This window comes from Chiloscyllium punctatum, unplaced genomic scaffold, assembly GCF_047496795.1.
Source record: "Chiloscyllium punctatum isolate Juve2018m unplaced genomic scaffold, sChiPun1.3 scaffold_395, whole genome shotgun sequence".
Taxonomy (NCBI): domain Eukaryota; kingdom Metazoa; phylum Chordata; class Chondrichthyes; order Orectolobiformes; family Hemiscylliidae; genus Chiloscyllium; species Chiloscyllium punctatum.
Genome location: NW_027310129.1, coordinates 130,879 through 142,809, shown reverse-complemented (window position 1 = coordinate 142,809; position 11,931 = coordinate 130,879). Strand labels below are relative to the sequence as shown.

Sequence of the window (11,931 nt, the reverse complement as noted above, 5' to 3'; positions counted from 1 at the left end):
TTACACACATCCATCAGAAATAGGGGCAGCAAATGCTGGATTTACTCAGCAGATCTGTTTGGGGTTGGGGATCAAGGCATTTGGAACCCTAGAGGAAATGAGATCAGGACTTGCTTACAGTCATTTTGAGAAGTTTCCATCCTTGATTTAGCATTAGCACCCTTGCAATGCTGACCTCTTTCCCAAGGTGCAGATCTTATACATTCAGACAGTACACTGTGGCCTAATAATAATATATTGAATGATAAGAGACCAATATTTCACACCTTCTTTATTTAATTACAGCTCATGGATCAAAATATATCATTGCAAATTAAGTTGTTAATAACTGATTCACTGACACCTAATAGTCCTTGCCTCCAGTCTTGCTGCAACCAAATTCTAACAGATTGAATCAAAAATTGGTACTTATGACAGAATTTTGATACTTCATGAGTTACAACAACAATAACTTGCATTTATATAGCACCTCTAAAGTTTTAAATCATCCAGTCACCTCACAGGAGTATTATCAAACAAAATTTGACACCAAGCCACATGATATATTAGAACAGATTCTCAAAAGCTTGGTTGAAGAGGTAGGTTTGAAGGAGCATCTTAAATGAGGAGGGAAAAAACCACTAAAGCTGAGGGTGAGAAAGCTGCACGGAGCAGATAAACGGAAATGGATGTGGAAGAGACCAGAAACAGTGGGCTGTAGCACTGGAGGATGTTACCAAGATAGAGATCGACAAGGCAACGTGAGGGAATGAGAATTTTAAAAATGACAATTTTAAAATTGAGGTATTGTCAGACTGGGAGCCAATATCACTCGACAAGCACAGGGTTATTCTTAAAATGCAAAGAAAAAAATCAAAATTAAGCATAAAATATTTACTGTTCTTTTACTATGCCAAGGAGGTTTTCTAACAAAGTTGGGTTAAAACTTTTATACAATAGAAAATTTCTTACCAGAGTAAATGGAACCTCATTTATTGCCATCTGCTGTCAAATTACATTATTTCGCTAGAGACTTTTTACATTTGCAGTTTACAAGTTCATAAATGTTGAACAGCCAAAAACACACTCAATCTTTTTTTAAAATCTCGACACAGATAGTTAACAGTGCACAACTACGATCAATTTATCAATACTTAAATATGTAATTAACATAAAAGTCAAATCTAAACTGAATTCGGGTAAAAACCCAAAATTAGAAGCAACATTTGCTTGTGATATTTTAAAAGGTGTTTTTCGTCCAGGGTCTGGGATTTGTGGCTGTTTTGGTTCAGTTGTTAAAACAGTTCAACTCCAGTCTTGGAGACACAAAAGTCTTTTTTTCCCTAAAAGTCAATATGACACTGACGCAGAATGTGGAATGCAGGACCGAGCAGGTTGGCGATGGTAGATTTTCATTTGCACAGATGGCTTTGCAATTGGCTGTGGCTTGCAGGAGGTGAACCCAGTCCTGAGGATTGTGATGCACTAGAATTAGTTGTCCTAGATTTCCTAATGCTTCATTGCGGCGTGTGGAAGGCCCCAGATGGAGAGTGCAGGGTCGCAGTGTTTATTTACTTGGAGCACTTCTAGAACTTCTTATGTGGAACACAGAAATAATAACAGGATACGCAATTAGGTCAGAATTAACCAGTTTCTCAATTCACATAGACCGGTCACCGCATCCTTTGGTTTAATCAAATACTTGGCAATTTTTACTTCAAGGGAACAGATAAAATCTAAGCGGAAGCCGGTACAAATTACTGCTCCTTATGCTGTAGGTAATCAACTTGGAAAAAGTCAAGACTCGACTCAATGTTTTTTTTTCCCCAGGATCAAGCATCTTAAATGTTCTGATGCTGGCTGTTAACTTGGCCTCGTAAGTCAAAAGCTCCTTCAGTGGTTTGTGTTACCAGTTTTTGGGATGCGAATGTTATTGGCATTAATTGCCCACCCTGGATGGCCGGTCGGTATTCGCTAGAGGATCACCTTCATGAGTCGCTGCTGTCCATGTGGTGGCGCTGCATCCACAGTGCTGATGTGTAGTGAGTACCCACAATGTCGACCCAATAAGCGATGAAGGTGATGCACATCTAAGTCGAGTGTGTTGACTTGCAGGTGGTGGTGTTCCCATGGGTCCGCTGTCCTTGTCCTCCCAGGTGGTGGAGGTCACAGGCTAGTCAGCATCACAACTGGTGAACGGCGCAAGGCAGAATCTGAACGTCACTGAGGGATTAATCAGGAGAATATTGTTGCATAGCTGGAAGAAGTCACTAAGTACTTAAGGGCCAACTTTGCAAGGCTCAGCGCTCATAGCAAATACCTACCAGCTACCACTGTGACTTTGGGAGAGCCTGGTAAGCCATGCAACATTAAAAAGGCTTCAGACAGGCAAGGGAGCTGGAGGTGGTCAGCAATGAGTATGGATAGACCGGTTAAGGGTGAGCCTTTTGAAAATGGATGATTCTGAGAGATTTAAAAATGGACAATATGGGGGGAAGAATCTTTTCAGGAGAGAGAACTGCAATCATATCAGTAGAGATAGTCAGCAGTGTGGTGGGCATATGATCAAGGGTTCATGGACAAGGTGAGCTCAGAGAGGGCATGAGGGGACACAGAGGAGACAAAGATGCAAATTCAGATTGTGTGTAGGGGACCCTTTGCCTTGATGGGGTTAATAGGAGTGAAACAGCAGAGAAAGCTGAATGCATGGTCTTAATTTTAGTGACAAAGGTGAACACCTTACATTTATTGAGGCTACAACAACATGTAAGAGAAGATTAAATCCACGGTTAAGGGAACAAGGTGGAGAGGTATATTTAGATTTAGGACTATAGCTTGTATGGAAAAATAACGTCAAAGGTTGTGCTAGAAGGCTGTTTTCAAATTATGGTTTCTGGGCACAATTGCAGAATAAGTTCAGTGGTGTTACAATTCTAACTGAGTGCAGCCATGGGAGCATAAAGTGGGTGGGTCAGTTTATCACAGAGCATCTTTGGGAACAATTGTCTGTCATAATTTTGGCCCAAGATTTATGAAAGGTCCAATAGAAAAAGGGACCCTTTTATGACCTCCAATCATTTTGGAATACTTTACAGATGATGAATTATTCCTGAAGTATTGAAATTATGCTTGTGTCAGAGACACAACAACCAATTTGTGTCTAGAAAGCTCCTATGAATATCAATAGTTGTTGATGATGTCTTCTTCATGATGTTGATTGAGAGATAAGCATTGGCTGTGTCACTAAGGAGAAAACCCCTGCTTTTCTGAATACTGCAGGGATTGTTAGATTAGCTTGAAAGGACACATCGGAAGGATTTTAGTCTAATATTTCATCTGAAAGATTCCCTCATCTTGAATGGAATGTCAGCCTAGATCATGCGCTTAATTCTCTCAATCAGTCTTCTGTCCTTGAGGTGTTACTGCTACTAACCTAGGTGCTGGCATCTGTAAATGGTGAAAATGTGATGTTGGAGGTGTTGAATCTAGTGATGTACCACATGGGGATCATGATTACTACCTTGCAAAATACTGTGGATTCTGGAAATCTGAAATAATGGAAGATGCTGGAAGTAATCAGCAGCTCAAGCAGCATCTGTGGAGAGACAAAGAGTGTGACCTGCTGAATATTTCCAGCATTTGCTGTTTCTGTTTCAGATGATCTCAGAAGTGTTTAGCACAAGACTGTGGAGAGGGGGATAAGAGTATTTTTTTAAAAGAGTGCCACTTCATGTTTGAGAAATTGGGTGCTGCAGAGGCAGAATATTTCTAAAATTTACACTTCAAGCTTTACGTTGTAGAATATTTGAAAACACAAAAGTACTTCTGGGCAAAATTCATGTTGCAGTTTCAAACTTGGAAAATATACTACAAATGTATGTATGTTTTACACTAAGTACAAGTTTCAGATTGTCAGACTGATTAAGATTGACAGAAAATAGAAACAATGAAACAGAAATGAGAACAAAAACTGCATCTTTCTTTGTCAAATGCGTTGGAACTTAACGTTATGTTGGTTGCTTGTGTACCTGAGATGGAAATTACATAAGAAGCACTGACCACTGCTATCACTATTGCACACCATAGATCATGTTGCTTTTTAACCATTTGTGCAAGATTTCCAAAGGAATCTTCCAAAAAAAACAGAGCCGAAAATTCAAAGCTATTCCCTGGTTTTGCCTCAAGTTCATTCCGAAAGTAGATCAATGCTGAGTTATTTATTTCAGAAAATAAAGGTGACAAGCCTGAATCATGGCCCATATTCTGAATCTTATGGATTGTTCATTATCACGAAATATCTCAAGAAGAAGTTTATTTATAATCATTGCTCTCCAGAGAGTAAAACTGCAGATTCTGCAGCTTTTCCAATGCATCTGGCAACCACAGCTTTTTTTCATCAATAGTTCCAACACTGTGTATGAAAGAAAGCATCTCAACAAGAGCCAACTTCCTGTGGCATTTCAAACAAGTTTCTGAAGAAGAGTCATTTTGGACTCGAAACTTCAACTTGTTTCTCTCTCCACCGATGTTACCAGACCAGCTGCATTTCTCCAGCAATTCCTGTCTGTACTACTGTGGCATTCCTCAGGTTTGGAAGAAGCACTCAAGAAATGGTTGTAATGGGTGGAGAGCTTATCGCCCCTACTTCTGGGGGAAGCAAGAATAACAGGTCCTCTTGTGACAGGGTGCCATTTGTATTTAAAAGCAGATAAAGCACCATTTTCCGTTAGGTAGCAGATATAAATGTTACACGGTGACCCACCCTAAATGGGTTGCTTGTCACAGGTGAGGCAAACTGTGAGGAATAAAGAACTCCAGGATTTGAACACATTGCAGATTATTGTTGATGAGTTGATCTTGTTGACCCAGTTTTGATTTGCAAATAAGAAGCTACAGCCTTTGCTACCCAATAAACATACACACATAACTAACACAGCAGTTCACCTGACAGTTGGTATTAACAGTTGGCAGTTGGCACAAAGTGAAATATCAGACTGCCCAACAATTATAATACAATAACTATTTGAAATGAAAGAAGTATGCAATAAAATAGCATATTTTAACATGCCTACCTCTACAATAATGTTTCTGAAACTATTGTTCTGAGTTGCTACATAATCTAGATGTTTCCCGGACTTAGCAAGGGAACTCTAATCACATAATTACAGGCATCTTGACTGTACAGACAACTGGGATAATAAACTGTTTTCCTTTTTAATTTTCAAATGTTTCAAAACTTAGTCATTGCATGTGCCCCCAACCACACCTCCCCCTTCCCCCTTGAATATTTCATGTTGAAATCTCCAGCAAACTACAACTTCTCATTATATGAGTTAAATCTTCAGAGAGTTGAGGAAGTTTGTTTGTAGTCTCTCAGAATGACAGAAGCATAGGTTACATTGGGTGGGGTACACAGCACTGATTCAGAGATGGGGGAGCTGGGAACGGAGCTGCCTGATGCCACTGAATCTCGGAAGGGGGATGGAGGTGTGAGTGCTGGAGAGTCCTCCAACATGAGTTTGTTGGGGACAACCAGTTCCTCCTGGTTCTCAGTGTTGTCATAAATGAAGTCGTCAATGAGGTTGAACCTTTCACTCTCCTCATCCTCCTCCTCTTCCTCCTCCTCCTCCTCCTCCTCCTCCTCCTCAACAGGTGAGATGGGTTGAGGATTGAAGGTAGTCATCTGAAGTGGGAGCACTTGTTCGTCAAGCTGGTACAATGGCGTCACCCCATTCCCAGGCATTGGCACGGGCACAGTAAGCACTGAATTAAGATCAGTCATATTAGTTGTAAATGTATTGACCACTCCGTGCAACTGATCCATTATGGACTGTTGTGAAGAAACATCTTTTTGCAACTGATCAGAAATGAAGAACTGGGGATCTTCCATTTCTTTAAGCTGTGTGATAGACATTGCTCGTCTCTGCAACATCATTTCTGGACTATTGGGAATGTCGAGTCTCAATGGTTCACTTTCATCTTCTTCCACAACATTGTAAAGGGCTTTTGTGCTTGCATCTGAGAAGCTGAGGTTTTTGATCTGGTTCTGGTATGGTTTAGTCAGGGGTTTGATTACAGCTGTCTGATTAGATGCAACATCTTTGCTCTTCACATGGACGGACAGTCTATGCCACATGTGCTGTCCCTTCGCTGGCCGTCCAGTTCCTGGTTCAGACCATGACACAGACTTCCCATTGGAACTGGGGAAAGATGTAAATTCCCAGTTAAAACCTTTTGCACCAAAACTGCAGCTGAATATTTTCACAGTCGATTTTACAATTCTCCTCTCTATACTTGCATTTTAAAATGGGATTGCCACTCCGAATGGGTAAAAAAAACACGCTGAAGAACAGCAAAATAAATTGGTTTCACATGCAAAGTTCATGGTAATTTCATGTTGCAAATTACATTGTGCAATTTATATAATTGCAATTCATTGCATTAGTTATATATCATGCCCAGTATTCACAGGGACAATAATATCCCTTATAAAGCATTATTCTATGTGTTTAAAAAAAAAGAAATTTGATCTGGGGCAAATTGGTAATGTGGGCTTAGGCCTATTTGGGCTGGACTGAGTTGTTGAGAGTTCACTTGACTGGTCAGAAAAAAACAATTAATTCAATACAAGTTAAGCTATTACTTAAGAAATTTGGAATAATTACATTAAAAACAACTATTGCGCAGTGAGATCAGGGAAATTATCCATTGAGAACAAAGCAATGTTTATTGATTGATTTTGGCATACACTCTTTGGCTTTGCAATAAAATGAACATTCCTCTTAAATCCTTTATGTTTAGTTTGAGAATTTGCTGTTTCATCCCATTTTTCTTCCAAACAAGCAACAACCCCCCCCCCCCCCCCCGCCTCCCCAACAAACCAACCAACTATCTCTCCATCTATCCAATCTCTCACTAAACCAGCCAGACATTCATCTATCAGCAGACTGTAGCTTCAGGTAGCTAGCCATTCAAGTACCTTGCTGGCAATCTACCTCTCCAAACATTTGGCACACCTATCAGTCTTTATCCAGTGATGCACATATCAATTGATCCATCTACTCATCAAGCCAGTGGGCCAGACATCCTACCACCAATCATCTTTTCTTCAATATCTCTATCTATTCATCAATACATTCTGCACTATATCCAGCCAATGAGCCATCCCACCAATCAGCTAGCAGCCTATCGAATTACCCAGCCACTCAATCAAAACAGGTTAACACCTATATTCCATCCATACTTTTGTACCTCCATTTATCCTTCTCACTGCCTGGGAAAGGCAGCCAACATGATCAAAGACCCCTGCCAGCTCAGTTATAATCTCTCCCAACCTCTTCTGTCAGGCAGAAGGTACAAAAGCTTAAATACATGAACCAAAAGATTCAAGAACAGCGTCTTCCTTGCTTTGATCAGACTTCTGAATGGACTTGTCAAATTTTAAATTTAAGTGTTGATCTCGTTCTTTGTGCACATTCTCTGCAGCTGTAACATTGCATTCTTTGCTCTGTTCTATTACCCTAAAGCACTTTGTATGGTGTGATCTGCATGCAAAACAAAACCTTTTGCTGTGCCAAGCTACATATGAGAATAATAAATGAAATAAGAATAACAGGAATATGTACATCTAGATAACTCTTTATTCAGTCAGCCAGTGATTTATTATTGGATTTTTCATCCTTTCAATTATTACATTCATCCAACCTATAATCTGGGTATCCGTTAGTCTAACCTATTATCCAAGTAACCAATCAAATAGAAATTAACCAAACCATCCAACTATTCAGTTGACCAGTACCCACCCAGATATCTAACTAGGTGTCCAACCAGAACATCAAATAGACAGGATACTTCTAACCAATAATCCAGATGGGATAATTCAACAAGGCATTCTTTTATTCAATTATCCAAACAATAAATTTCCAAGCAAATCATCCAACCAGCCAGTCATTCATCCAGCTACTTATCCTTCCTTCTAACCGTCTAACCAGCAACATGGACAACTACCCTTTCTTCTACAGATTTGTTAATGTAACCACCCATTGACCAATTGATACAGCCATACATCCATCATTTATCCAGCTCAATATTCATCCAATCAACCTCACCCTTTCAGATAAAAGCCAGTTTTCACCAGCCAGAATGCTGAAAGGTCACCTCAACTTGAAAAACCATCTCCATTTCTTTCCACAGAAGATGCTTGGCCTGCTGAACATTTCGACCATTTTTGTTTTTGTTAGATTGAAGAGTTTTAAGTGTGAGTTTTATTGGACCTGTAGATCATTGAGGATGGGAGTGATTGAGCATTGAGACTTGACAGGAATATATTAAGAATAGCTGAGTTTTGGATGACTTGAAGTGAGTGGAAGCAAGTTGATGAAAAGTGGCCAAGGAGAGAACTTGAGTAGTTGATTCTTGAGGTGACAAATGCATGTTTGAACACAGGTGGGCTGAAGTAAAGGGAGGTTTTTATTATATAAGCGAGATAGACCCAAGTGGACTTTTAGATGGAGAGGGTTAGGATTTTAATGTAGTGTTTAGTTGTGTCTTATTCAGTTTGTGACAGTGACCAGGGAGCAGGATAGAGAGTGTGGTGGGTGCCAAGGATGTTATAATCGTCACTCAATCAAAATTTAATGTCTGTTTCTGTCTTAATGTCAATCAAAACAAATAAGGCAATGGAATTTTATATGGAGGTCTGTTGCGGATGCCAGTTTTCTTTAATGTCCCTTTTTAAAAATTGGAATTCATTTCCTCAAACTGGCATGGTCAGATTCAAACTTGCATTCCCTGGATATAGTAACATAACCATTATGTTTCCAAACCCTGAACTAGTGAAGCCCTATATCAAATTGGTTGAGCTTGTCAAGAGATTGCAGTGTCACATTAGATAGCACTGAACATGTGCTGTCTTTGTGATGGGGGAGATGTGGTCATATGAACTGAGCATTGTATTAGTGGATTGCTGTATCACAGACCTTCAGGATATTGAAATTTAAAGTGGATATTTCAGTCAGTTATCCTAGCGGCAGAACTGGCTGACCCAAATGGCATTTGTTGTTAGATCAGTTATTAGTTTTAAGTCTAAGATGGGTAAATTTTTGTTAAGCAAGAGTATTAATGAATATGAGCCAAAGGATGGTTACTTCTGAAGAGGATCACTGGACCTTTCTTCACTTAATTCATTCATAGGAAGAGAGCATCACTGGTTAGCATTCATTTCCCATCTCTAATTGCCCAGAGGGCACTTGAGAGTTAACCACATTGCAGTGGGCCTGGAGTCACATGTAGGCCAGACCAGGTAAGGATGGAAGTTCCCTTCTCTAAAGAGAATTAGGGAACCAGATAGATTGTTCCCAACAATGGATTCATGGTCATCATTAGACTCTTAATTCCAGATTTTTAAAAATTGAGTTCAAATTCCATCATCTGCCATGGCAGGATTCAAACCCGGATCCCTGGACTTTGTCTGGGTCTCTGGATTAATAGTCCAGTGATAATACCACCAAGCCATCACCTCTGCACCTGGAGTGTTGTGGGCAAATTGTTGGAGGGAATCCTCAGGGACTGGATTTACATGTATTTGGAATGGCAAGGACTGATTAGGATAGTCAGCATGGCTTTCTGCATGGGAGATCATTTCTAAAGACAAATGCTGCTAGACCTGCTGATTTTCTCCAGCAGTTTCTGTTTTTGTGGCAGGTATATGGCAGGTAAAGGGACAGCTGGAAAACGGGAAGCCTTCAAAAATGAGAAAACGAGAATCCAGTGACAGTATATTCTTGTTAGGGTGAAAGGAAAGGCTGGTAGGTATAGGGGCTGGATGATGAGAGAAATTGAGGGTTTGAGTAAGAGAAAGAAGGTATAGACAGCAGAGACCAATTATAAAGACAATAGACAATAGACAATAGGTGCAGAAGTCAGCCATTCTGTCCTTCGAGCCTGCACCACCATTCAATATGATCATGGCTGATCATCCTTAATCAATGTCCTGTTCCTGCCTTATCTCCATAACCCTTGATTCCACTATCCTTGAGAGCTCTATCCAACTCTTTCTTAAATGAATCCAGAGACTGGGCCTCCACTGCTCTCTGGGGCAGAGCATTCCACACAGCCACCACTCTCTGGGTGAAGAAGTTTCTCCTCATCTCTGTCCTAAATGGTCTACCCCGTATTTTTAAGCTGTGTCCTCTGGTTCAGCACTCACCCATCAGCGGAAACATGTTTCCTGCCTCCAGAGTTTCCAGTCCTTTAATAATCTTCTATGTCTCAATCAGATCCCCTCTCAGTCTTCTAAACTCAAGGGTATACAAGCCCAGTCAGTATAGTCTTTCAGTGTAAGGTAATCCCACCATTCCAGGAATTGACCTCGTGAACCTACGCTGCACTCCCTCAATAGCCAGAATGTCTCTCCTCAAATTTGGAGACCAGAACTGCACACAGTACTCCAGGTATGGTCTCACCAGGGCCCTGTACAGCTGCAGAAGAACGCCTTTGCTTCTAGGACAGTAGGAGTATACTCAACAGGGAAATCAGGAGGGCAAAAAGGGGACAAGAAATAGCTTTAGCAAATAGGGTTAAGGAGAATGCAAAGGGATTTTATAAATACATTAAGGACAAAAGTGTAACTAGGGAGAGATTAGGGCTCCTCAAATATCAACAAGGCAGCCTACGTGTGGAGCTGCAGGAGATGGGGGAGATACTAAACGCGTATTTTGCATCAGTGTTTACTGTGGAGAAGAACATGAAGATATAGAATGTTGAGAAATAGATAGTGACATCTTGAAAAATTTCATATTACAGAGGAGGAGGTGCTGGATGTCTTGAAACGCATAAAAGTGGATAAATCCCCAGGACCTGAACAGGTGTAACCGAGAACTCTGTGGGAAGCTAGGGAAGTGATTGCTGGGCCCCTGGCTGAAATATTTATATCATTGATAGTCACAGATGAGGTGCCAGAAGACTGGAGGTTGGCTGATGTGGTGCCGCTGTTTAAGAAAGGTGGTAAGGACAAGCCAGGAAACTATAGACCAGTGAGCCTGATGTCGGTGGTGGGCAAGTTGTTGGAGGGAATCCTGAGGGACAGGATCTACATGTATTTGGAAAGGCGAGGACTGATGAGGGATAGTCAACATGGCTTTGTGCATGGGAAATCATGTCTCACAAATGTGATTGAGTTTTTGAAGAAGAAACAAAGAGGATTGATGAGGGCAGAGCAGTAGATGTGATCTATATGGACTTCAGTAAGGCGTTTGACAAGGTTCCCCATGGGAGACTGATTAGCAAGGTTAGATCTCATGGAATACAGGGAGAATTAGTCATTTGGATACAGAACTGGCTTGAAGGTAGAAGACAGAGGGTGGTGGTGGAGGGTTGTTTTTCAGACTGGAGGCCTGTGACGAGTGGAGTGCCACAAGGATCGGTGCTGGGTCCACTACATTTCATCATTTATATAACTGATTTGGATGAACATAGGAGGTATAGTTAGTTAGTTTGTGGACGACACCAAAATTGGAGGTGTAGTGGACATCGAAGAAGGTTACCTCAGAGTACAATGGGATCTTGATCAGATGGGCCAATGGGCTGAGGAGTGGCAGATGGAGTTTAATTCAGATAAATGTGAGGTGCTGCATTTTAAAAAGGCAAATCTTAGCAGGACTTATACACTTAATGGTAATGTCCTCGGGAGAGTTGCTGAACAAATTGACCTTGGAGTGCAGGTTCATAGTTCCTTGAAAGTAGAGTCGCAGGTAGATAGGGCAGTGAAGAAGGCGTTTGGTATGTTTCCTTTATTGGTCAGAGTATTGAGTACAGGAGTTGGGAAGCCATGTACAGAATGTTGGCTTGGTCACTGTTGGAATATTGCGTGCAATTCTGGTCTCCTTCCTATTGGAAGAATGTTGCTAAACTTGAAAGGGCTCAGAAAATATTTACAAGGATGTTACCAGGGTT

The 11,931-nt window shown here is 40.8% G+C and overlaps 1 protein-coding gene across 1 annotated transcript in view; it reads right to left on the bottom strand.

The window, feature by feature from the left end:
- Positions 1 to 272: 272 nt before the first annotated feature.
- The window catches only part of LOC140472648 (metabotropic glutamate receptor 1-like), a gene marked incomplete at its 5' end in the record, with an annotated part of 97,555 nt that continues 85,896 nt past the window's right edge, over positions 273 to 11,931 (bottom strand). Inside the window, 2 exons of the mRNA XM_072567507.1 lie at positions 273 to 2,202; positions 5,052 to 6,179. Of these exons, the coding sequence (XP_072423608.1) occupies positions 5,321 to 6,179 (859 nt within the window). The remainder of the gene's footprint in view (positions 2,203 to 5,051; positions 6,180 to 11,931) is intronic.